The following is a 27,427-nucleotide window of genomic DNA, read 5'->3' as shown; positions in this document are numbered from 1 at the left end:
GAATGTTAACTTGCAATGAGAACTCATTAATCATCCCTACTACACCATCTATACTTCGTTTTTTTTCTTCAGCGCCCCCATACCGCCCCCTGAGCGCTTCCGCCCCTTCAAAATCCAAATCGCCCCTTGGGGGGGGGGGGGGGCTGGGGACAAGGTTAAAAACCACTGGACTAGGCGATGTAAATATGAGGCATGCACAATTGCACACTAGAAGGAAAAAATAAGGGATAACATAAGACAAGATGACTACGTTGAAAAGAAATTTGACAGTAATGGCATTAAGAAATGAACGACGTCATTGAGACATGTGTGTAGGGGGATGGCCAAACAATAAAGGATTCAGAATCCGCTCGTTTCGCGCTTTTATGAGTTTCGAGGGGATGTTTTTATAGCGCGTCGCACACATAGGCTACCGACGAAGCGTGTAGCGTACAGAATTACACCGAAAAGTTTCATGTTTCTCGCATAATTTGCGTCGCGAGGCAGAGAAAGCATCAATCATACAGGAGCGACCCGAAATTAGTCGCGTCGCGAAACCGTTTGGTGCGGAATATATTTTAATATCCGCGCGAATCTCGTAATCGCAGTAAGGTGGCTTTTAAAGGCTATTAACATATTTTCCAGTTCCTTGGTTATGCTGCAGCGATGACGTCACGAGCAGTGATTTTGTTTACTGGTGAGTTTCTGGGAACAAGAAATGTTTCGGACAACGAGAAAATGTCCAGCCTTTTCAAATTCGAGTTCGAAATGTAGCTATGTATAGATGCAGTTATTTCCGAATTAGAGATTTTTATTGGAATTTTTGAAATTGCGAAAACTTTTCGGTTCAATTCAATTCCGAATTAGTGATAAATACTAAGTTCAGTTCATATCAAACCGAGGTTGATTCTCATAAGGATGAGAATTGCAAATATCTGTACAGCGAGCTTGGCTTGTTTCACGCTGTACAGTAGAGGTCGACCGATTATCGAAATGGCCGACTATCGAGGCCGATATTTAGAGCTTTCCCGATTATCGATATCGGCCTATGAAGGCCGATATTGCGGCCGATATTTTATATTTTAAAAAAATTCAAAACTATTGGAAATTCAGTGCTCCGTCTTCTCAATCTCAAGAAATCGACGAAGTAAAAGGTGATATATGACAGATTTACCCTTGCAGGACGAATTTAACTGGGTGAGCATGCAGAGAAACTATGCTTTCTGCATTGCAATCTACCTTTTCTTTACTGACCTGCAATTCTGCATCATGTTTTGTTTTTTGGGTTATCCCAATTTTCAACGAATGTGCACAATTAAGCAATAATTCTTTTTAATATGTGAACAACAAACGACAAAGCTGATATTGAAAAGAATTATTGTGCCATCTTGCCTAATATATAATATTTTTGGTGAAATTGTTCTCTGCTCCTTCCATAATAATATCGGCCTATGATATCGGTTATCGGCCTGTGAGTGTGCCGATATATCGGTATCGGTATCGGCCTGTAAAAATCAATATCGGTCGACCTCTACTGTACAGTTCTTCTGTAGCATTTTCAGGAAAACCAGAAAGGAGATTAGAGCATAGGAACATTTCACAATTTGATTAGAATTAAAGCATACAAACATTTGACATTATATTAGAATGAGATTATTGGCATTTCGTTCTAATTAGTCTAATACTCTGAAAGTAGATAACTAGAATGATATCTCAAATTACTAGAAATATGTAGTTCTCCAAGTCTGCTTCATTGCACGGAATTATCGTTTCAAGTATGTAACCGACTGACTCCCTCTTTTGATTGCAGTCGGCCTATTTGGAGTGAGTCTGTGCAGCGACATGTCGGCTCGTTTCGATGTCGCGGGCTTCAAAGGAACCGTCCTCTTTACCCGGAATGATTCTGACATCACAGTCACGATGGCGTTTGCGACCAGCCCGAGCGCCGTTGATACATCGCAATACGACACGATAGAGCTGTGGTCTTTGCCGGCAGTGTTCGGGTTCGTATCGATTCAAATTACTGGATTCTGAGTAGTTCTAGTTGTACTTGCGTAGTTGTATATTTTTAAAAGTGACTTGTTCTAGTTCTAGTTGCGAGCTTGAGAACGACTGGCGTAACCGGTTCAATTACCGGATTCATATATAAGCGGTTGGTGGGATTCCCTGCCAAATAAGAAAAAAATCTTTGGGACGCCTGCTGTCGGTTTTGGTAGTATTTTGACATTGACATATTTTGGCATGCTGCATACAAAAGGTTGCCTTGCAGACCACTGCTCTATTACTATTTGCAAGTTTTGAAAAATGACTAGTTGCGGATTTTGAAAAGTGAGTAGTAGTTTAGTTTAGTCTTCTTTTTTTGACTTTTTTGAAAGTGTCCTCGGAGGACTCCCAAATGTCCTCTTTTTTGAAAATTTTGGTCAAGTGTACGTGAAAATCGGGAGTTGAGCCAGAAAGATGACATTTTTTAGTTAACCCACGGAAAATCTCATAGAAAGTGGGTGTTTGAGGAGTCGAGCCGGAAAGATGAGCTTTATTTTCTTTAGTCAACCCCACTTCATTCAAGTAAAATGTGGGTAAATTTGGAGTCCAATGAAAGTAATGACTTCTTTTTTTACTTAACCAACTAGAAACTCGGAGTAAATTTAACCAACTAGAAACTCGGAGTAAATTTACCAATTTTTCCTGGTTTTTCTCCGGTATTGTAAGACTGAAAATTTTGAAAAAGTGTCCTCTTTTCAGATTCCCAAAATATTGTAACCGTAGTATATTTCTAGTTCTAGCATTGCGAGTTTTGAAAAACCTGTATTGTGTATAAGTTTGATTTTGAGCTTCGAATCGGGGCTATAATTGAGGTTCGATTTCAGAGGTAGGAAAACCGCGACGCAAGTTTGTGGGAGTGGGCTCGGCGTCAAGTTAAGCGATCTCGTCTCCGGGGGTGAGTTTCCGAAGTTTTCCTGTACTTCGATACTTGTATTTATTTGTATTTCTTGTCTTATCGTTGTATGAGTTTATTTATGATTTAACCCAGTGTTTTTCCGATCATGTGCCACTAATTTGCTTTTTAGTATACACTGAGTTCCACCTGGCTGCTGAATGACTTATTTATTCAAATATACCGGTATTTTCCAGACTGAAATGGGCGGTTGTTTTAGGCAATAAGTTGCGCGTGGCAGAAGGCTTTCTTACATCTATGTAAAGTCGCTAATTAAACGGAAAGTTGCGCGTGCCGTTGTCACCGATTCCACGCTGTGTATTTATTAGGTTCGGCGACTCAGTTATTTCTATACCATAGCACTAACGAATAACAAGAAAACTCACTTCGAACACGATAAAAGCAAATGTTTCTTCTATACATACATACATTATATCCGGGGCATAACATTACTCACAGGACACCAGAGATACTGTCAGACTCATAAGACGATTCTGCATCTGAAATTGACTAAATACATGAAAACCCACCAACGTTTCGCGCAACCTTCTAAAGCACTTGTACTAGTCAACTAGTGTTACTAGGGATGGTATGAACCTCTGAAAGGTTCAGGTTCGTGTGAACGCGAACCTTTTTGAAAGGTTCTGTATGAACGCGAACGTGAACCTCATGACGTCACGTGACGTCATATTGCTAATTCCAACCGTACCTTTCAGTAAAGTGATAGCCTGTACACCAGGGGTGGGCAATTATTTTCCTCCGCGGGCCAAATTATAAAAATAAATATGTTGGCGGGTCAACTGAAAAATGTAGCTATATTCTCCAACGTATTTTAATTTTATTTTCAAATTACATTGTTACTAAATGCTGCTCAGTGAATGTGTTGATATTAGGTTATGAGAAAGTGATGGATATTAAAAGAAATATATATTAGCTGTCATGATTCGAAACAATGTTAAACATGATACATTTTGGCACTCTTTAAACCCCTATCCACGTTCTTCTATTAAGACTCTAAAACAGTGGTTGTCAAATGTTTTAGGCACGCCTCTCTTTATGATTGTGAGCAATTTCACGCCCACTTATGATATCACAAAATATAAAAAAATTCAACCAGAATGCTAGCAATCCCAACGGAAAATTTGATGGCATTGAAGAGTATGGCTGTTGATGAGAGAATTGTGAAATATCAAAGTCGGACTATACACAATTACACATAGCATCAACGACAAGCTGAGAGTATATCGCGCGAAGCGTGAAAAAAAATTTCAATAAACATCGGCTTCCCGCCACCCTTCTGATGGTTTCAGGTCTCCCAGTTCGAGAACCACTGCATTGAAATGTATATGCAATAGTACAAAGCTTCATTTCTTGGTCGCTGCCGTCCGAGAAGCGTGCAGGTTGAATGGCTTTTATGTTGAGCGAAGCTTGCAGTTTTTATGAACTTCGCCCTACCTTGACTGAGTGCTTCGTGCTTCTGCCATAGGACCGACTTTAAATAAAATCCCTAATCTCGGCGACATGATCGGCAAAAACTGAAAGAATGAGTTTACCCCTGACTCCAGTATGCGGATATTTAGTGCTTTAAATTCTGAACCTAAAACTTCCTTTCGGCATGCCCGTTATGGGTGGTAGATGTGATGAGTCATATAGTATTCGCGAGCACTGCTGACTGACTTGTTTTACGAATTATGGATTTGGAATCATATCGCGTCACAAATTGAAACACATACCGTATAATGCGTAATGTCACAATATCAACAAGGAAGGTTTCGACTTAACTATATGGAAAGAAAGATTTCTTGTGACTTCAATTGCTACTCATTCTTTGGCACATTGCCTATATTTTGAATCTGGATTACGCTGCCAGGCACGTAAGGCAGCGTAACCGTGGCATATTAATGAACAGGATTCAAGCTAAACGAATTTGTTGTTCATTTGATACAGCCTATGGTTTTAGTCATTAAAAAGCAAGTTTTATGTTTTGAATTCCAAGCAACATTTCGCGGGCCGCACTTTGCCCAGGCCTGCTGTACACGATGCCTAGGAATGCCGCAATGCTGAAGTTTACATATTGACGTTGTAAACGTCGCCGAATGTATCAGCTGCGGCAATCGAATGATATAGCAATCCCATAAAATCAATATCTTCCGTCGCTTTGCCAGTTATTTCGACGAGGACTTGCAAGGGAAAGCTTTCGCATCAACGGTCTAGGCCAGCTCGGACAATGTATTCGGCCTCTGAATATTACTACGTTGACATTGAGCAGATTGTAAAACGGGTTTCTATACTTGCTACCGATATTACCCCATTAACAAGTTATACAGCAGTAGCCAACACCCCAATCGTGCGGATTTAGCTTTTTTGATGCAATAAACATATGAAATTTAGATTGACCCCGTACGCACTGGCGTAGCAGCATGTGCTTCCGCCCCTGGCTCTCGCTTAAAATGCCCTCCCCCCTAAGTATACCGCAGCAAATTTCAACATATCCCAGCTAGCACGCCCACTTGGTATCCAGGTGGAATTTAAGTGGTTAGGTGGGATGGATGATCGGAATGGGTTAGTAACATGTAACCCACATCGAAACCAAGCGGGATTTCCATCCATAAAGATGCGTGGTTATACCATACAAATCCCAGGTAGATTGCAATAAGTCTCTTCTAATTGTACCTATCAATGTGAACTCGGGGAAGGTTTACTTGTTGCGTTTTTGATATCAAATCATCTTGAATCATGAGAAACCCACTTATAGAGGAGCTCAGACTTCCCATATATCACCCACACAGGAACCAACCTTATTTTCCATCAATGTTATATGGTTTATTTCATCGAATAATAAAGGTGGTTCCGTATGTAGGTAAAGTTTTCTAGCTATTATGATATCCTTGTTGGTTGCTCGAACCTCGAACATTAAAACCCCTACCATGCTTTACCTCGTCAATGTGATTTGAACTATTTAAAATTGACCGTTTGTCACACTGAAGTGAACTTAAATTTCCGTTGCTAGAGTACTCAATTCCTCACAGCGTGCGTTATAATTTTCTTTCGTAGATCCCATTACCTTTATCCCTTATCTGTATCTACTATTTTTAACTCAGGATAAATTTTACTCGTAAAATTTCTGTGATCAAATAATTTGAACTTGTTATTTTCGTCAATGAAGAATGGTCGACTTTTCATACGGCTCCCCCATGTGACCGAGTAGTTTTCCGAAATAGATGCTTCTTTTATATTTTCCTACAGCAAGGTTTGTTCATAGTAAAGTCATATTATAATCGGTTTCCGATTTATTCATTTGCGATGCTGGTCGCTGGGGCATTTCCAAATTGAATTCCACCTCCATATGAATTGAATTCGGGTACTGGTGACGATAAGCGCCTAAGAATCGGGCGGCCTCGGTTCGACTCCCGTCGGAGGTTTGTCCGGGCTCCTCTTCTTGCGACATGAGACCCGAGAATGACTCGACGAAAGAATGCACTCACACACAAGTTATGGAAATCGCTAGCAAGGGCCCTGGCCTCGAAAATGATCAACATCGAGAGTAACTGTGACGGCGGGCACTCTAAGCCGAGGTAGATGTCAGTCTAAAAGACGGCAACTGCGCGTCGGTCGGCATCCTCCTATCTGTTCATTACATCGCTTTCTATCTTATCGTATTGTACATTGTGTGTGTCTTGTTCAGTTGAAAATATAACTCAACGATTACACTTACATATTACACTTATATAGCTCAGTGGTGATGACGGCCTCACTCACCCACCGTAAAGGTTATTATATACTCAGATTACCGTATATATTGGTTTGCGTGATTGCAGGTAGCAGGTTCCAGGTATGTACTGTACAGTATACAATATTAAGTTAACTAGCGTATAGGGTTTACCTAACATCGCCTAGCACATCTCTACGTTGACTTCTCGGCCCACTTACACTGCCACTGCTACAAGGACCGGGGTCGTAATATTGTATTCGCTGCCAGCTAAGTCCCCCAGAAAATACCTCTGTAATATGGGGCCAAAAATGTACGGTTCCCGCTTGGTTACCACAATTCATCTCACCTTGATACCTTGTGGTAGGTAGGCGTGCTACCTGGGATATTCATGTTCAAGCAATCTTGTCAATAAAAAAAATTACAAATAATATGTCGCGTCTCAGCCTCACCGTCTCAACGTTGATAAGGCCAAAAATAATAAAGGCAAGAAATAGCGAACGAACGTATTGTGCAAATTAAAAATCAATAGCCGCCTCGAAGCAAAATCAGCGATAATATCCTCAAATTCAAGTTTTTGAACGTAGTCTCTTTCCATAGACAGAATGGATAGAGTTGATAGCCGATCATCATTCATGGTAGAACGTATAAATCAGACTTAATCAGTTTGAGCGTTGAGAAGCTCCTCTCACAGCTCGCAATTGAGACACCAATGGTCAGATAAAGTTTCAGACACGATCATAATATATTAATATGGTGTCGAATCAAGTAGCTTTGCATTAACTAACCACTGTAAAACATCAAACGCTGTTGCACTACGATCAAACGTGGTTTCACTGCTCCGCACCAGCCTCTTAAATCTGTCAATCTCCGCAGCTAACTCCCAAAAGGTCACCTCGTCGTCATAAGTGCTTTTAAAAGCCCTTGTGAATAAATTGTGACTTTCGCTTAGCAGCAGCGCGTGGGGATTCAAAAATCCAAACATATCAATAAAATTCAACCAAAGATGTTATAATGAAGTGAAAATTGAAATGTATGAAAAAGGTTCACAGTGCAGAACCTACAAAGGTTCGTTTGTGGACGTGAACCTCTAAATTTCTGAGGTTCACACACTGAACGCAAACGTGAACCTCACATTCACACCATCGTATCCGTATGTCTAATAGCTCAGTGGGGTATACTCATCATTACTCAAATGAGGTGTGAGTGGAGTCGGAGTATAGATAACTGGGGCAAACCGGTTTACCTTAGTTATCTAATAGGGCTGGGCAAAATCGAGTACCTGAGTGATTCGATTCTGAATCACGTATTACGCTTCGAGTCGAATCGAGTATTCGAGTATCACTCTTTATGACGTCACTATAGTATATACTATGCCAAAGTTCAAATATGCAGGCTACTATGCCACCACAAATAACATAAGCCTGTTATCCGTCACATTGAAGATAAACTTTGATATTTTTTCGACCATACCGATTTCATTGCACTTCTTGAAAATGTTGTGGGATGATCATGTCTTCGGTAATGTGTTATTTCCTATACCGTCCGTAGCTTTGTACTGTCTCGTATGCTGCGACACGGCCAATCCAGATTTCAAGGCTTCCTCAGTGGAAAATAGTATCAAAACTACAATTCTCGATAGTAAATAAACTTTCAATTGTGAGGAGCGTATAATTTCAGTCTACCCATATTTCCACATATGGTAGGCTTACCATACGTCCTCTTTTAAGAGGATTTGTCCTCTTTTTTGGCTTTTTTGAAAGTGTCATCGGAGGACGCCCTTTTGTCCACTTTTTTAAGATTTTGTCCTCTTTTTTGAAAATTTAGGCAGACTTAGAGCAAATTGCGAGTGATATGCCACATATTAGCACAGAAGTGAAGCTCCGGCGGGTGTTTCGGAGTGAAAAACGGTGATTTTAACTCTGAGCGAAAAGATGACCTTTTTTTTTTTTTTTTTTTTTTTAGTTAGTCATCCACCTGGCAATGTGGAGTAAAAAACGTTGTAAAAAACGTTATTTTGAGCTCTGAGCAGAAGTGATGACCTTTTTTTTTTTTAGTTAACCGATCACAAAGTGGGAAAAATTAACCGGTTTTTGAGAATTTTACTCCGGTTTTGCAAGTTGAAAATTTCTGAAAAAGTGTCCTCTTTTTTGATTTCCAAAATATGGTAAGCTTAACATATGGTATGATATTATTTTCAAGAACGGTCATTTCGTTGCTGTTTATCACTAGCCTTGAGTTGATATTTTCACAAGCAGATGACGGTTGCACGATAATTGAGCTAAATTTTAACTAGAATTTGTGGGGTCCGCGCGGATCCGTCACGATTCAAAAGGGGTCCGCGAAGACAAAAAGGTTGAGAACCATTGCTATAGTCGGAGTGTGGACAGGAAAAAAATGCCCTTCGTCACGCTTCAATTAGGTAGCAGACGTTGTTATTGTTGATCCGTCTGCACTCTGCAGCACCGACTCAATGCAAAAACCGGGATTGGTATGTGTTGGTTATGACGATATTTGATATCGAGATAAGTGACAAGATTTGGCATGTAATGTCTTGATGATGTTATCTAATACTGTGCCAAATTTCAAGGTCGTTACTCAATGATCAGGTTAGTAATTTCGTTATCAAAGTCGAGTATGTTAATGTCGATCCGTCTAAGCCTAGGGTGGGCAAACTACGGCCCGCGGGCCGCATGCGGCCCGCAACACCGTTCTGTGCGGCCCGCGAGAGTCTAAAGAAACTTTTTAAAAATATTGATAAAACGCGTAGGCTACTAAAAATCGAATTGATGCAGGGACTTGATTAACTTTTTCTTGGTATATTTCACCATGATAATTCGGCACTTCTTCGTTATTCCCCACACATCCAGAAGTGATCACCATGAAAGCAATAAATGATTCCCATGAACATATGAAAATTTATAAACGTCCAAATGAATTGTTTTTAGCGTTGGGATAGGGGAATATTTGGGTCGGGGAAGGGAATATTACTGCCTATATGGAATCTCGGTTCATTTTTTGAAATATATCCTGCGTGATGAGAGCTTTTCTATATAGAATAATTATGCAAATAAACAGAAAATCCTGCGCGACGTTGCCACCAATTCCATTCCGGAATATTAGGGTCGGGGTGGGAGATATCAGGGTCGTAGGCAGGGGGTATTATGGTGGGTTAGGGTCAAGGCTGGGATATCCTAAGATAGGGTTGGGGAAGGGGTTATAAGGGTGGTTTGGGATATCCTAAGATTTGGGGGCGGGACACGGGTAGGCTAGGGTCAAGGTTGACGTAGGGTATGCCAAGATTAGGGTTGGGAATATTGTAATCTTCACCCCCAACCCTAATATTAGGATATGCTAACCCCATCCTTGACCCCAATACCCCTCCCCAACCCTAATCCTAACCCCATCCTTGACCTTAACCCACCCTAATATCCCCCATCTCTAATATCCCTAACCCTAATTACGTTATTCTATTCTAACCTAACCCGCCCTAATATCTCCCGACCCTAATATCCCCCACCCTAATCTTAGGATATCCTAAGCCCAACCTTGACCCTAACCCACCCTAATATCCCCAACCCTAATCTTAGGATAACCTAACCCTAACCCACCCTAATATCCCCCTCCCATCCCTAATATCGCCAACCCTGATCTTAGTATATCCTAACCTTGCTCCTAACCCACCCTAATATCCCCCTCCCGCATCCCTAATCTTAGGATATCCCAACCTACCCTACTGACCCTAATATCCCCCTCCCCATCCCTAATATCCCCAACCCTAATCTTAGGATATCCTAACCCTAAACCACCCTAATATCCCTCTCCTACATCCCTAATATCCGTCTACCCCACCCCAACGCGAAAAACAATTCATTTTGACGTTTATAAATTTTTCTGTTGATGTGCATGGGAAGCATTTATTGATGTCATGGGGATCATTTTTTCGATGTGTGGGGAATAACGAAGAAGTGCCGATAATTCTAAGACAGTGGTTCTCAAACTGGTGGGCGTAAAAGCATCTGAAGGGGAGGGTGAAGCTAAGCTTGACTTGAAAAAATTTCGTGCTAGTTGCGATTTAAATACAATTCAAAGTTATTGCTCTGTATTTAGTCTGAATGAATTACATATTTAAAAATCTCTCATCCACAGTCGTAACCTTCCATGATGCTGTCAGCATTGTGTGTCCTGGAACTGAACCATAAGTGGAATTAGTAAATCTATGAACAGGTCGCTGCTCACAGATTTGAATTTCAATCCTGTTTTAAGAATCGGGTCAACCGACTTTCATCTCTATAGTTTTGACAAATTGGTTATTGAGGTCCACCAGCCTATGAAATCTCGCCACTGTATGTTTATGACGCATGTACGATATCATCGAAGCAATGTTTGGCTTGTTTTAAATAAGCAAATATATTATCTCCATGTCCTCACTATAATAATAAAATATCAATATTGCGCTTTGGTTTATAATACCAATTTTATATACTGCGGCCCGCGAATGGATTCAGATGTTGAATGCGGCCCGCGAGCTCAAAAGTTTGCCCACCCCTGGTCTAAGCGGTTGTTTAACGCAAAAGTCGCTTTGGTATGTGTTTATTTTGACGATGTTTGATACCGAGATGGGTCACAAGATTTGGAATGGTAAATCTCGACGATATAATCTAATACTGTGCCAAGTTTCAAATTTGTCACTGAACGATTAGGGTAGTAATTGCCTTATCCAAATGGACCATGTAAAGGAGTCCCCTAACTGAACTGAAACTATAGCCTACTGCGTAGCATATTATACGCAAAAGTCACTATTGATATGCGTTGATTTTGACGGGTGTTCCATGCGGGGTCGGGAGACAAGATTCGCATAGTATGTCTTGATTATATCAACTAACAAAGTGCAAAGTTTCAACTTTCAAGCCTGTCATTCAATAATTAGGGCAGTAAGTCTCCTGTTTATACTAGGCATTCGCTAATATTAAATTAACCTGCCGTGGAACAGATTTACGGGAAAGTTGGCATTGGTCACAGATTGCGATAAATATTCTATTGCGAGAAATTCCCAAGTTATATACCACGATTCATTGATTCAATCATCACAACAATCTCTGTCAGCACGACACGAGGAATTATTTACGTTAGTAAGTTGATATAATTCACAACTGTAACGACTCGTGATAGTTTCATTCTGATACATTTTTACTTTGTATGAACTTGGAAGTTTGACAAATCACAGATTTTCTTTCTTAGTTTATCTATCTATCGTTGGTTAGTGAATTTATTGAGCTTGTCGTCAGACTTCGACCACTAAAGTATTTTTCTGTATTAAATTATTATTATTGATATTAAATTAGAATTGCTGAATTCGCAAAAAACTTGGAAATTGAATCAAGTTCAGTCCTTACCAAATGAGATTTCATTTTCATAATCATGAGAACGGCAAATGTCTGTACAGCAAGCTTGGCTCGTTTCGCACGACACAGTTCTTCTGTAACATTTTCAGGAAAACCAGAAATTAGATTAGAATTATTATTGAGAGGAAACATTTCACAAATTAGATTTGAATTCGATTACTGGTATTTCACTCTAATTACTTCAATTCAGTGGTTCCCAATGTGGGCGATATCGCCCCCAGGCCCCAAGTAGGCGATTTTGAGAATCAAGGGAGCGAAAATGTTAGGACGTCCAGTGAGATATATTTAATTAATACGGCCAAAATGCACATGAAGGTGGCTCATTCTGATTATGATGCGAAAAAATGGTCAACTCAACGGAAAGTAGACGCAGAAACTGGTTTTCCGAGCACCTACCGCCTCGGAAATATGCCCTTTTTTCAGTAAATTCACCAGCGATTAGAGTTGAGTGAATAAATTTCCCGTTTATATGTCTTCTTTTTCGGATCCGTAAATATGGGGGCGGCGAAAATTTGTTTCGAGATTGATAGGGGGAGAGGGGGACGATGAGTCGAAAAAGGTTGCTAACCACTACCTAATTGGACAACTAGAATCTGCTTGTGGCAGTTTCATCCAACTGTATTACTACTTTGCTTCAAACCGCAGATTCTCCGTTAGTCGATTGAAGTTATTGAGTGCAAGATTTTCCTTCTCAGGTCAATCTGGAAATGTCGCGTCTCTGGGCGTCTCCGAATATTTCCATCGCTCGGTCGCGGTGCGAAGCTCCCTCAACTCGAGTCTGCCTCTTCTGTGTGCGACCGTTCTACCGAAAACGAGCTCTGTGGTGACGTACAGGGCAAAATTTATAGGACCGGTATTCGGCTCTGTCTGGCTCAGGTTTGTTCTCGATCACGTTCAGAAATAACCGACAATTATCGACCGCAGTGCCAACACCAATCAATATCAAGCATCTTGATGCTGGGCTTGGTCAAAGTCGACACTGAAGTAGAAGTAGCGATTTGCATGTAATTTAAAAAACATTCTAGGCCTAGTTTTGTATAAAAAACCGAAAAGTGTCAAGTAGTAGTTGAGGAAGTAGTGCTAATGGGCAAAATCTGCTTCAACTAGGCTGCTTCGAAAGTAGAATTACTTCGTTAGGGACCACCTCCAAGTCTTGCAAGGTCTACAAATATAATACGAATTCGGTGTCGCAAATCTAGATTTGAAAATAGTAATTTGATATAATTATAGAAGCCTCGTGATATTGAAGGTGGAGTACGTTTACAAATTTGAGGTGATAAAATAATGTAGCCTATAGTTATTAACTGTGATAACTACCATTTATGCATTTCGGTAATCTGCTGAACATGCCTTATTCAGATACTCACCAACATCAAACAGGATTTTAAACTGTATTACAAACATTGGTCAAATGGCCATAGACGTTATTTTGTGAACATTTAAGTTTTAGTTATTTTCCTTGTGGGTGTCTAATTTCAAAGACGACTCCAAGTCGTTTCGACACCTTCCTATTTTTTCACTTTATACTAATACTGGTAGCCGACTGTCGTTGTGTTTTTCCCTACATTTATATTTCTGTTGGTTTTAATCTAATGTTTTATAGCAATGACTTGTGGCCCCACGCAGCTCTGCTTTAATGACTCTGTAATATTGAGCTATACCAGTCTATACCTTGCTTATCTGTAGCCTATATGATGAATTTCATTTTTCTTCTGTATGTTATTGATTTGCGCGGTCGACAAATAAACAAATATTTATTCTCTGTCTCAGGTACGATAGCACTGTTGGCATTTTCGTGTACGGCGATCTAGTCGAAATCAACGAGACATCTGCCAGCACGGATAGAAGAATGGTTTCGTACTCGAGTGGAAGTGTCGGAGTTCAGTTCGATTCAAGATGCGACGGATTGAACGGAGAGACGAACGTCATCTCGGAGAGTCTTCGAATCCCGAATACCACAACTGAAACGAGTCAGTACTGCCCAAAGGTTGAAATTTCTCAGTTTTGTGAAGCTACTCATTCTAGACCAGTGGTTTCCAACCTTTTTCGACCCATCGCCACCTTTTCAAGGTCAACACCGATCATCGCCCCCCAAATTTTGTGTACCGAAAATTGGGCATACAAACTGTAATCACCGGCGGGTTGACTGAAAAAAAAAAAAAGTCAAATTTTCGGCTCGATGTCTAATTTGACACACTTTTGTAACTAAATTTCCGTGGGTTGACTAAATAAAAAAAAATAAATAAAAAAGGTCAGCCGTTTTGACGCGTCATCGCCCCCCTATCGCCCCCTTCGCTATTTTCGCCCCCGTCGCCCCCTTTGTCCATTTTCGCCCCCATGTCGCCCCCTTCGTCATTTTCGCCCCCCTGGACCGCCAAATCGCCCACGTTGGGAACCACTGTTCTAGACCTTTACAAACTACTGGATTTGTAACTGACCAAAGCACATTAATTCTAATTTCATGTGAACCGGCTCCGTCACCCACATCAACATCAGTGCTAGTTTGCAATGGGAGGGGTGTCCACCCCAAAAATCCACCCCATGGCTACTCCACTGTTAGTAGTGATGAAGCTAGCAATGGCTGCAAGAACATCACACAACAGAACGTCAGTATCACGATATCACGTAGTTGTTCGGCTACTTGAATTGGAACTACTCACTTTTCAAAATGTGGAACTAGAATTAGAACTAGCCTACTCCCTTTCAAAATGTGCAGCTAAAACTGAACTTGAACCACTCACTTTTCTGTGCGCAACGAGAACTAGTACTAGAACTACTCGTGTTTCAAAATACGCAACTAGAACGAGAACTACTCAATTTTCAAAATTCAGAACTAGAACCACTCATTTTTCAATATGCCCAACAACAACCAGAACTAGAAATACTATCATTTCAAAATGTAGAACTAGAACCACGTATTCACTTTTCAAATCTCACAACTAAAATTAGAACCGCAACTGGAACTACTCACTGTAGAAGGTGCCACTAGAACGGGTCGCCAACTCAAAATTCGGGGAGGTCACAGGCCGCGTGAATTCAATATTGAGTTAAAACAGGCCACACAGTTTAACAACCACGTTCTTAGAACTTTATGACAGTACAACGCTGTGCTCGCTAACATGGGCGACGGGCATAGTTGTCATTAAAGAAATAATATTTTAATAAAAAAATATCTTGATCATCACTTTCATTCTATTTTGATCTATGAGCCGCGCATGATCCCTGACTATACGTTTCAGCGACGGAAGAATATCGATGTTGGGGTCACCTAGACACAATATGTTGGAAAACTATCGGTCTTCGTAAAGCTTGATCTTGTGGGAAAGCCTCAAGCCGTTTTCAATTCGTCTTGCTCTTGGCAGTTTCTGGGCCACTGCATGCCATATCAGATAATTCTTCCTCCATGGAATACGAATTCCACCTCCGAAACCGTATCAGCTAGTAAGGAATAGTGACGTCGGGCACTTGGAATATTTTATTTCAAACAACAAGAGCAATATTTTTAAACTGAAATCAATTTCAGTGTAATAGAATTCTTAGACATACTTCTGAAAACTCAAATCGTGCCGCGTGTTGGTGACCCCTGCACTAGAACTAGTAGTTAAAAATCAGTAGTTAGTTGACCGCACACTACCTGGTAGTTTTTACAAATCTTTGTTTTCACCGTTTCTCAGACACATTCGGATTCGTGTTAACGGCATCTATAACTTCATTCGACGGCTTGACGTTGGCCGTGATGAAGGGAGACTCGATCGTTGCATGTGCCGCTTTGCATCCTGTTCCCGGCAAGACCGTGACATCTTTCTTGAGCTGGGCAAATGTGAAAGGGTCGTTCAGGTTTTCGCAAAAATCTCCTTTTGATGTTACCGAGACATCGGTCGACGTGCGAGGCCTTGAGGTGAGTTCGGTTCGAGCTGTCAGGGCGGAATATATCAAGTTACTGTTGTGGATCCATTTGGAATTCTGGTAATCAACTAGTAACGCATTCTTAGCTAAAATATTAGGTGCTACGGAGGCGCTATAGTAGAGTTATATTAATGTACTACGTATAATATTTCTCTCCTACGTCTTATACACGACTGAATCTTACTTGCGTTATATCTATCATAGCAACCAATAAATCTCTTGTTCCATGATGCCAAACAAAACCTCTTCATCCATATACTTTTCGTCATATTGAGAAGGAGTCTAATCGTAAAGCATTGGGATTCTCATGCAACCAAAATATTTTACTATATTACTACCTGAAAAACTTTTTGTGGGTACAGAACTTCAATATACGAACGAATAATATGCTCATATTGAAATGACCCGAATATTTTGGGCTGACACTCGTCACGGGTAATCGTCAGCAACGAGTCTGTGCCTACAGTAGGATTTCGTGTACCATCTAAAATAGTGTAGTGAGCTTAAGCGTTCTATTTGCTTATTCCTATTAATCTAAATTTCATGCCAGAGACACCATATTTTGTGATACGATTGTTGATATACAATGTTCTATCCATTTCTCTAATAGTTGCTGACGATTACCCCTGAAGAGTGTCAGCCGAAAATATTCTGGTACTGATACATATTATACAACAGTTTAGCAATGTCTCGAGTAATATGAAAATCATTTTGAACAATGTCAGGGTCGCACGAGTGGGTTCCACGTTCACAAGTACCCTGTCCCGCAAAGACTGGAAAATCGCCCAAACTCATGCGCGGGGACTTTCGTGGGCGGACATTTCAACCCATACTCGATCATAGTCGCCGAAAGTCCGGCGCCGGGGACCGGTTCTGGAGATCAATACGAAATCGGTGGGTTGGCGACATTTTCTAGCTGTATAAATCGATGCGTGCCAGAAATTTACGATAGGGTTAAGAAGAGATGATAGCGACTGATCTTGATACTCGTGAAAATCGATTACTTTCGCTTTCTTAAGGAAATGACAGTTGCAAATGTTTTCACGCCTTCGAATTTAAGTTGAGACCGCATCATACGTAGAGCGCAGTGCCCCTTTAATGTAAGCTTGCTCGTGGACTGTGTGCAGACTCCGAAACTCTTCTCACTTCCCTGATTTTTAGGTGATTTGAGCGGAAAATACGGAACTTTTGCGGGAAAGAACCAAGTTTTGCAAACGTACGAGGATTGGAACCTGCCATTGTTCGGTCGCAATAGCATCGTCGGGAGGTCGATTGTGATTCATAATAACGATCAAGCAGCTTCAAGGTAGGCCCACTGACTCTCTTTCAGTGCCCAGTTCAAAATAACACAGACTTGGACAAGTAGATATTTCTAGTTGTATAATTAGAGCGGAATGCCGGTAATGTAATTCTAATGTGATTTCTAGTTTTCCTGAGAATGCCGCAGGAGAACTGTGTCCTGCAAAACGATGCAAGCTTGGTGTACAGACATTTGCAATTATCCAGATTGAGAAAACGAAGTCAGATTTGATATGAACGGAACTTGATTTTTGTTGCATTTTTTTTTCCAATTCGGAATCCAATTCAATTTCTCGGTTTTCACTGTTCAATCATTTTAATTTGGGAAACACAAAAATTTCCTAATTGCTCAAAAGGTTGATGTGCTCGACGATCGGTTTCTCGAATGACGTCACAACCGCGGTTGCTGTGTTCAAGTCACCCGCATACGGAAAAATGTATCTCCGACAGGAATCCGTAGACCCAGAATCAGATACGATGGTGTTTGGGGAGCTTGCCAGCACGGTGAGTGAATAGATTAAACTGACCTATGTAGGTTAGTTACCTATAGTTAGTCATTCATTTCGACTCAATTTTTTGGTGACTCGACTTGGCTCGAGTCATTTTCTTCAAAATGGAAAATTTTTCGCATGACTATACACTTATCCGAGTCTCGTATATCAGGACCGATAATTTAAAATTAGGCCCAGAAACTGTATTTTATCCGTTTGAATAAATATGTTTTGAATGAGAAATATTATAAATGTGAGACCTTCAATATCACCCAAGAGTTTCACAGAAGTAAGTTGAACGTGACTTGAACTTGATACTGAACAGTAAACACTATGACTCGGACTTGGACTCGAGTCTTAACTGTGACTCGGCCTCGACCCATTTCTCTTTGGACTTGACTCGGTGCTGAAGTGAAAATGACTCGACTCGAGTCAAAACTGTCAAATTGACTTGTGACTCGGAATCTTGTGAATTGGTTACAGCTCTGCTATAGTTGGTATGTATAATTCTAGTAATGCATATTACTATCTAGTCTATCTATAGTTATAGCGTCTATATTTAGTTACCGGTATCTATAGTTATAGTAATAGTTATTGATTGTTTACAGACAAAGACCATGTCTACCTCACACAACTGGCACGTCCACGTATATCCGGCAGACGATGACGCGTATTTGGAGGAAGGTCGGTGCTCGAGTACAGGCCTCCATTTCAACCCCACGCAGGTTCGACTGTTTTATTGCAGATAAATAACCTGCGTTTGGTGGTACATAACTGATCTACGCATAGATATGAAACATGTAACTGTGACTTGCCCAGCAACCAGATAGAGCTAGCAATTGCCAGTAACAACGATGCGAAATTAATTTTGCTCAATTCCTACCGGTAGGAGCGAAGTTATTGGACATCATAATTTTGAATTTGAAAAAATAGTGTTGACAGTGGATAGAATAAAGGTTAGTTATCTATGGTTTCACGCTCTTCTTAAGGTGAGCCTCGAACCTCCCTACATCACGGAATGCAACGAAGCGAACCCGTTCCGCTGCGAACTGGGAGATCTCTCTGGTCGACTAGGATCTCTCAGCATCGCTACCTCGCGCCCGACGGAATCCGGAAAGTATTTCTTCACGGACGAATACCTGCCGTTGTCGGGACCTCACTCTGTCCTGGGGAGGTCGGTTGTTGGTCGCAGACTTAAAAACACTGTGTAGTTGTGATTCTAATTATATTCTAGTTTGAAAAAAATGGGTAGCTATCATTCTAATTATAATCTAATTTGAAAAAACCCGCGTAGCGGTAGCTACAATTTTAATTCTAGTCTAAACCGGAAAAAATATTGTAGTGATAATTCTACTTCTAATCTGATTTGAAAAAATCTAGATAGCTATGATTCTGATTCTAGTCTAATTTGGAAAGGGTGTAGCTATAATCCTAATTCTAATCTGATTTAGAGAAGCTATACCAGTCTGGTTGGTTCATCTCTTTTCTGTTATTAACATAACACTCGCTCCTTTATGCGTCAGGTCTGTGACGGTGCACGACACAAACAAGGGCCCGGGCAGGTTCGCGTGCGCCAACATCACGAAACTAAACCCCGTTGAAGGCCGCACGGACGGAAACTGGGTCGGGACTCAAGATGGAAACGCTGGAGCTGCAATCAACATCAGACAGGACTCTGAGTTTGATGTCACGCAGGTTACAGTTAGATTCAATCCCAAAGCAGCCAAATCATTTTCATGTTATCAGAACCAGATCGGTTTTCTTCATGAACATCGGTACTAGTTTGAAATGGGATAGTTTTCAACCCCAAAACCTGCCCCTGTCTACGTCACTGTTAGTAGTGATGACTCTTAGCTAGCACTGTCTGCAAGAACATCACGCAACAGAACACCGGTATCACGATTCACACCAAACTGGGTTATTGTGTATATTGTGATGATGTTTCTCTGTAAAGTAGTAAGGCATGACGTGACCTTATCACTGGTGTTTCACTGCCTTTTCCATTCATTCTTCTCTGGATGCAGTAATAAATGTGGATGCAGAAACCCAAGCGACGACACATGTTTTCAAGTTTTTCTGCAAATGGATCTAGAAGCAGAACTACTTGAAAAAAATGGTAGTTAGCTGTCCAGATTGATACTTGGTAGAAGTCTGGCAGATGTGCACAGCAACAACCTAATTATACTTCTTGAAGTTTATCTTGACCACTTACACTACTTTCTCAAATCGTTCTGTTTTTACACTACTTGCACTTGATAGCTTACAGTTTTTTAGGCAAAACTAGACTTAAAATACCTACTTTTTACACAATTTTAACCGACCCTTACTTTAGTACTAATTTACAACGTGACGATGTTAGAAACATGGTCGTTTTTCAGGTGTCCGGTACTGTGCGCGACTTGAACTCATTGGCAAGCGGATATCACATCCACGAGTTCCCAATTCCTGGCAATGCCGCGCCTGGGAGCGAGTGCTCGGGCCAGTCAGTTGCGGGGCACTACATACCCTTCGGATGGGACAGTGAGTCGATTCTTGACAGTTCGATTGAATAATATGTTGATGTTGAAATGAGCCCGAATATTTTCGACTGACACTCGTCAGGGGTAATCGCCAGCAACTAGCAGACAATTGGAAAGAACATTGTATATCAACAATTGTATCACCAAATATGACGTCACCGGCATAGAATTTCGAGTAATCGAGGCAAACAAATCGCTTTAAGCTCATTGGTCTACTTTGAGATGGCAAACAAACTCCTTCTCTTTGCACAAGCTAGGCATTTTGATAAAATTCGACTCCAAGGCACCCAAATGAAAGTGTGAATGTGGTCTCGATCGCACAAACAGAATTATCCATCAAATCAAGTTTGCCATGGCAGAATTCACGGCCTTTGCCTGTTCCAATGAATCAAGAGCGACTGTACTCGGAGCATGATGCACGTGTTCAGACTTGGACAACTAAATAATCCGAGTTATCCAATTAGACTAATTAGAGTGAAATGCCGGTGATCTAAATCTAATCTAGTTTGTGAAATGTTTCTATTCTCTCATTTTGATTCAAATCTCATCTTAGTTCAAAGAAAAGATAATTTTTTTGTTTTTTATAACTCTGCTTGCTCTAGTAATTCTAGGGACATGCTGATCTCGCGTCATTTCTTTCCAGTCTCCCAGAGTCCGTCCGCGGGCAACGGCACCAACGATCTTTACGAAGTGGGCGATCTGAGCGGCAAATTCGGTCTTCTGGACGGTCTAAACACGTACCAAGTCGACGCTTCGGACACAAACTTGCCACTACATACGCCACTGTCGGCGCTAGGCCGGTCGATTGTGATTCATAAAAAGGAAGACAACGCAAGGTGAGTGGAACAGGGTTGTATAGACTCTAGTCGCGAATTTTTGTTGACTCGGCATGACTCGAAAATGACTCGACTCGAGTGAATTTGTGTACTGTCTCGACATGTACTTGACTTGTTTTGCACGGTACAGTTCTCCTGTAGCATTTTCAGAACAACCAGAAATTAGATCACAATTAAAATAAAAGCATAGTAACAGGCCAAAAATTAGATAAGATTAGAACGAAGAAACATTTCACAAATTAGATCACTGGTTTATCCGTCTAATTATAATCTAATCAGACAGCTGGAAACTACTTGTCTGAATATGACTTTCCAGCAACGCAGCATTTTCAAATTTTGGCCAACCCCAATGTCCACCTACCCTTTTTGTAAGGGATAAAATCATTAACAATAAACTGAACCCAAATTTTTCTGCAGATGGAAATGCGCCAACATGACAGAGCTACTTCCGAGCGGCGGTCACGTTATTTCTGCCACTGTGACGTTTCAAAAACTGGTGACGGGCACTGTGAAACTGGTGAGTGTTGGTTGGTGTGTGTTTCAAAAAATTAAAATAATAAAAAATTTGCAAATTAGTTTGATTTTGCCTGCTTGCACTACTTACCCTTGGTGATGATTTTAGACACTTATTCCCTACAGTCTCTATTTTGGGGCTAAACCAAACCTAAAATACAGAGTTGTAACCAAGTCACAAGTCAATTGTACTTTTAATAGTTTTGACTTGAGTCAAGTCGAGTCATTTTCAATTCTTCACCGAGTCAGAAAGAAAAGAGTCAAGTCCGAGTCGTAGTGTTGAGACTCGAGTCCAAGTCATAGTGTTACCTGTTCGAATGTAGTTCAGTGATATTGAAGCCCTCGCATTCATAATATACCCATTTTTCTCACTTTAAACATGTTTATTCAAACAGATAAAGTCAGTTCTGGGCCCATTTTTCAAGTATCGGTGCTGATACACGAGACTTGAGTCATGCGCAATAATTTGAGTGCAAGTCGTCAATGCACAAAGTGACTCGAGTCGAGCCATGCCTGTAGTCATTACAGCCATTCCAGTCACTGAGCGCGATGTATTTTTAGCGTCAGATCGTATCTGAAGACGGGGGCTCTGGACTGACAAGTTTAGAGGTTGAAGTTGGTCCAAAAGACGGTTCAGTGGGAACACCGCAACACAACTGGCACGTTCATGTGCAGCCTGTCAATGACGAGGGCGATTGTAACGCAGCTGAGGGTGAGTGAGGGGTTGTTGGGGGCTTCTGTATGGAGATGTCTCAACCCTTGTCTGTGTTTCAGGACACTTTGACCCGTACGATTCAATCAACAACGCGGATTATGCGACTGATTGCAATCCACAGAATCCTCTCTACTGCGAAGTGGGGGATCTCAGCAAAAAACAGGTTAGAACCCCTGCTTATTTGTGCAGTTAATCTTACTTTCATAGTTTTCGCTCATAGTCAATTTACGAGTACTGAAATTATGCCTTCGTTGCCACTGAAAGATTTATAGTTGCAATGCTATTTTCCACGATGGAAGCTTTAAAACCACGATTGGTCGTATCGCAGCAACCAAACATGCAGTACAAAGCTACCCATTTTACTGGAAATCACATATCTGTGAAGTCGTGATCAACCCACAGTATTGTCACGAACTGGCATTGTATTCTTTGTGGTCACATACAAGGTACATATTTTAATCTCAATATCATTGATACTGTTATTTGATGTCATTATTTGAATACTTGAATACTCTTCTCGAGACTTAATACTTGATTCAAAATCGAATCACTCTGGTACTCGGTTTTAACCCATCCCTAATGAAAACTGATTTCTTGACTTGTCCCAGGCTCGTTATGACATAGGAGGAGGTCGCAAATTATTCCATGACGAAGACACCCCTCTGCACACAAACTACACCGGTTGGTAGATGTCCTGCTGCAGACCCGGATCTGGATAACATATCCACTCTTGTGACAGTGCTGGGACGATCGATTGTTTTCCACGATGAGGATGGGGCCGCGTCGCGCTTCACTTGCGCAAACATAATCCCCGATCACTTCACGTACACGTTCGCGTTCCCACACACAACAGTATTCAACAGGTCGGTATGCAGACTTGGTCAACTAAATAATTCTAATTGCCCAATTAGACTAATTAGAGAGAATGTCTGTAATCTAATTTTAATCTTATGAATCGTATGAATGAATTCTGATTTGACTGAACCTGATTCAATTTGGAAAAAGCTGTTGCTGCAATTCTAATCTAATTTGCAGTGTTGGGATCAAGTCACTACCTTCGAGTCACGAGTCATTTCGAGTCATTGCACATTTTGACTCGAGTCAAGTCAAGTCAATCGATTTTCGAAGGTGACTCGAGTCAAGTCAAGTCACTCGATTTTTGGTGGCGACTCGAGTCAAGTCGAGTCAAGTCAAGTCAAGTCACAATTCAAGTCAAGTTGCCTTTTCGAAGTATGAGGCATGATTACATCATTGCATTTTGCTAGCTGTCTCTGAAATACAGATTGAGTGGTCATTGAATCCGAACCGATGAACGAATATAGAATTAAATATACGCACAAGAAGGCGCTGTATCACTCACATATACGTAGAACTGTTATATTACGTAAGTGATTGCATAGCCTCAGTTTATATTTGCCAGTCAAAATGGAGAACTGAGAAACAAATTGATAATATGCAATACATTACCCACCACTACATATTCATGCGTTAGAATTCGAGCCTGCGCCAATGGTTGACGAGTATGTAAATTTCGAATTCAATTTAACGAAAACTAGAGGTTTGGTTAAGGTAAGATCAAAGAACAGAGATAGATATTTTGCTATTAAATTATACTTTACTACTAGTTTTACGACAACGTAAGCTGCAAGCTCCGATCACTTCGTTTGCGATCAATTTATTTGTGAGAGAACAACGGAGACTCAATAAATCGCACGATCATTGAATCTGAATTGACGCTCTCACGGGTTACAGGAGAGTTTCGCGAACAATCCGAACATATACAAGATTCAGTGATTTCTATTGACTCCGATCACTTGATGACTTGAAATTGACTCGTGAATTTTGCTCCGAGTCACGAGTCAATCCACATTTCTGAAGCGCCGAGTCAAGTCAAGTCATTTTTGCAAAGTGACTCGAGTCAAGTCAAGTCACACGAAAAAGCGGTTGCTGCAATTCTAATCTAATTTGTAACAAAACTGTTTCGCTATTATTTTAATTCAAGTGTAACTCGGAAAGAGCTGTGTAGCTATAAGATAATTCTAAATCTAATTGGGAAATGCTGAAAATTTACCATATTCTCCACTCCGACTCCACCATATTGTTAGTAAGAGCTGAAATCTGACATTCGTTCTTTCAGAGCGAGTTTCATCGACGCAATATCCGGCTCCCTCCAAATCTCCCGGATGCGGGTTGTGATTCTTCATAATCTGGATGTGCCGGTCGTCAGGGACGGATGCTCCAAAGTCATGGTCACTATCGCCGGTGGGGGTGAGTATATAAGAGGTCGTCATGATTCATTAAATTTCTAGTTATTTTCCGTGATGCTGTTTTTTCCTTTCATTTGTATTGTTATGAGTAGGGCAATTTTTTTTTGACATGTCTAAAAAAGTCAAAATAAGGTCAAAATTTTAGCTTTAGGTCAAAAAATGTCAAAATTGTCTACAAAGACAAAAAATTTTGCAACCTGTATTTCGTTTGAATCGTAGATTTTGCGCAATCGGTGAAGTTTCAGTGTGACATTTTACAGCTTGTAGCCTACTTTATAGGCCTGCAGACGGCGCATTGTCTGCTCATTGTGAATCATAAACAGTCAAATGAAACAAATAGGTTGACACGGTGTTATGCTCAACGTACCGCAATATCTTAACTGAAGCAAGACTGCGTGGGCATTGCATGGTTCTTACAAAAATTGAGATGTAGCCTACACCATTGTCAGAATGAAGCAACACGGTGTGTCACCAGCAATGTACGCACGCACAACTTCAGTGTTGTCAGCCAACAGCTGCTACAGTTGAACGTTCTTTCTCTATTCTTCTTGTTGTTGTTTGTATATTCATGGTGTTTGTCGACTACAATGGTCATTTACACCAGGTGATATTCCTTATTTTCGATTGCGTATCCGCCGAGTATCTGCCGACTCGTAGCACGGATCACTTCTATGCTTTTTGTAAGACACCGAGCTTACACGGATGAGATGGCGAGGAGAATCCTAGATAAACCTTCAACACTTGGGTAGGAATTCTGGAGTCGACCTGGGTCGGACTAGAACCCACAACCCATTGATGTTGTGTGGATTATCCCACTACGCTATCTCGCCACATCTCCATCTTTGGCAAGCTACTTAGTAAAGACAGACACTTTTTACCCGAGAATCAGAGATATCTAGAACTAGATATCCAGATATCCCTGCCGAGAATGCAGGAAAGTATCTTTCGTTGTACTACAACAAATTTTAATTATTTTAACCATAGTACGTCATGTACTGGAATTCATCATAGGGCCAGATTTTGTTAGAATAATATTTTGTCGTGTAAAAATTTGTCAGTTTTTGAGTCAAAAAAGTTTTTTGAGGGAAAACTACTTCCTGAGGACAGACAGTTCAAACCAGAAATGAGGATAAGTAGTGCAATTCTAACATTTTTTGGGAAAACACCTAATTTGCATGCGTTAGGGCAAAATTTGGTCAAAATTTAGTTTTTTAAGGTCAAAAAATGTCAAAATTTAGATTTTTTAGGTCAAAATCTTTCGTTTTTTAGGTAAAAAAAATCGCCCTAGTTATGAGGTTTGATCTAAATTTTTGAGGTGATGACTTCTCTGTAATATGCTTCTGGTCTGAATGGCTTTGATGACTTTGTTATATCGAGCCTCCCGTCTGCTTATCTGTATACTGGTCCCCGAGTAACAAGTAAACATTACGTTTATAGTTTTGACCAAAGTCTTGTCACCATCATCGTCATTTTATTTATTTTCATATTGATGTACCACAAGATTGCAATATAATGAGTAGTCTTTTAATCAGACACTCCTCTTGGCCGACAGCACGTAAATGAGGGGCATGCACACTGGATTAGTCAACCAATTTAAGTCGTTTGACACCCGTCTATCTCTTCATTTTATCCTGATCTTGTTGTCTTGATCTGATGAATATTTCTATAAAATGACTGTCTGACATCTCGATCGAATACGACGTCCTTCAGAGAGCCTGACTGCAGTCCAAGTGGAACAACTTAACTCCGGAAGTCTGCCAGATCTCGGGGAATACGAATCTACGACATCCTGCGTCACTACGCCGGGAGCCAATATTATTGGACAACGCAGTGGAGCGGGTGTCGTGAGACCTGCATCTACTATCGCGGTACTTGTGGCTATTTTACTGGCGACGCTAACCGTAGGATGAATGCAATTGTGTGGTTTAATTTCAATGATGATGCAATATATCATGTGTTTGCACGTTTCAACGAATCGACTGTGTACGGTTTGTAATTTTCAACTGTCTTTCCTTTATAAATATACCTTATTAAAAAGTATCGCATTATACATTGTGTGAGTGTAGAGCGGTTGAAAATATAGGATTTGGCGTTGAGGTACAGTACAGTCGAGTGAAATCCAAAATATCATTCATGGTTGCGCGATTTGTGTAGTGTTGAATTGCAATGTGTATCTTAATTATCGTTAATCGTGATTTAATATCAATAGCATGCAGTCAACACCAGATCTGTGACTTGTCCGTCTCCACTAGCCTACTGTCTTTCTACGTATCTCAGTGAACACTAGGGGCACCATGCTGGGATATTAAGTTTCCTGGGAGTAGAAGTATAGCTAACCAAAGTATTATAGGTTAGCTGGCTGCTGGCTACTTACCTGGAATCCTGTTCTCCTGGTGAGATCTTCTTAGGACGCAGATATTGTCGCAGAAACGCAGAGGGCAACGTTTATTGAAGTAGAACTCAAACCCAGAATCTTCGAGAGGTAGGCCTATGTAAGGATCAAAGTCATTTATTATTGAAAAGGGTCCAGAAAACAGTCGATTCAAAGACTGGTCGACAATATACCTCCATGTCCTATTTTTCATAACAAGGAAGGGCGAAGTGTTCGTTTCGTCAACAGTGGAGCTGGAGCAGGTTGTTTGGAAAGTAGCTCCGGCTCCAACTTATTTCATAAGGTACTATGCTTCTGCTAATGGCTGAATTCACATAATTTTACGATGGTCGTTCACAAAATTAGGAATTGTTGCCTCGTTGGCACCACCTTTTTTAACTAACCAATTTCAATTGTTCATTTACATACGCGCCAAACCTGGATAGGCTGGAAATGCTACGCTTGCTCTGTATTTTCTGTGC

At 40.7% G+C, this 27,427-nt stretch overlaps 3 protein-coding genes across 7 annotated transcripts in view; 1 reads left to right on the top strand and 2 right to left on the bottom strand.

The window, feature by feature from the left end:
* The window catches only part of LOC145453438 (histone H2A.V), a 215,225-nt gene that overhangs the window by 118,556 nt on the left and 69,242 nt on the right, over nt 1-27,427 (bottom strand). The window contains exon 1 of one of the 2 annotated variants that reach the window (XM_080331426.1): nt 15,092-15,104. The exons of the other annotated variant lie outside the window; for it this stretch is intronic. The gene's annotated coding sequence lies outside the window, so the exon portion shown is untranslated. Of the gene's footprint in view, nt 1-15,091; nt 15,105-27,427 lie in introns of those variants that run through there. 2 annotated transcript variants of the gene reach the window in all.
* LOC145453428 (cleavage and polyadenylation specificity factor subunit 5-like) overlaps nt 1-27,427 on the bottom strand; it is a 181,578-nt gene that overhangs the window by 85,247 nt on the left and 68,904 nt on the right. The gene's annotated exons all lie outside the window — the stretch shown is intronic.
* LOC145453423 (uncharacterized) lies at nt 437-26,624 on the top strand. 2 transcript variants are annotated; one of them, XM_080331402.1, is made up of 21 exons: nt 437-676; nt 1,790-1,982; nt 2,847-2,917; nt 12,724-12,904; nt 13,799-13,998; nt 15,703-15,926; nt 16,660-16,828; nt 17,096-17,240; nt 17,590-17,737; nt 18,333-18,449; nt 18,714-18,898; nt 19,248-19,419; nt 20,103-20,244; nt 20,887-21,079; nt 21,497-21,596; nt 22,154-22,304; nt 22,367-22,470; nt 22,916-22,988; nt 23,047-23,170; nt 24,445-24,575; nt 26,285-26,624. In XM_080331402.1, the coding sequence occupies exons 1-21, from the start codon at nt 646-648 to the stop codon at nt 26,482-26,484; spliced, it is 3,054 nt and encodes a 1,017-aa protein (XP_080187528.1). In that variant the 5' UTR covers nt 437-645; the 3' UTR covers nt 26,485-26,624. The 2 variants fall into 2 exon arrangements, with proteins under 2 accessions (XP_080187528.1, XP_080187529.1); XM_080331403.1 differs by lacking the exons at nt 437-676; nt 1,790-1,982; nt 2,847-2,917 and adding an exon at nt 9,077-9,232.

This window comes from Botryllus schlosseri, chromosome 13, assembly GCF_051294905.1.
Source record: "Botryllus schlosseri isolate E-star chromosome 13, Bs_hap1, whole genome shotgun sequence".
NCBI lineage: Eukaryota > Metazoa > Chordata > Ascidiacea > Stolidobranchia > Styelidae > Botryllus > Botryllus schlosseri.
The sequence above is the reverse complement of the archived record's forward strand: the minus strand, read 5'-3'. Positions and strand labels throughout refer to the sequence as shown.

Excerpts from the sequence above, each read along its gene's own strand:
- LOC145453423 (XM_080331402.1), top strand. The coding sequence starts at position 646 with ATGACGTCACGAGCAGTGATTTTGTTTACTG. Across the intron at positions 1,983-2,846 it reads TCTTTGCCGGCAGTGTTCGG|AGGTAGGAAAACCGCGACGC; the intron begins GTTCGTATCGAT and ends GTTCGATTTCAG. Across the intron at positions 18,899-19,247 it reads CCTCACTCTGTCCTGGGGAG|GTCTGTGACGGTGCACGACA; the intron begins GTCGGTTGTTGG and ends TTTATGCGTCAG.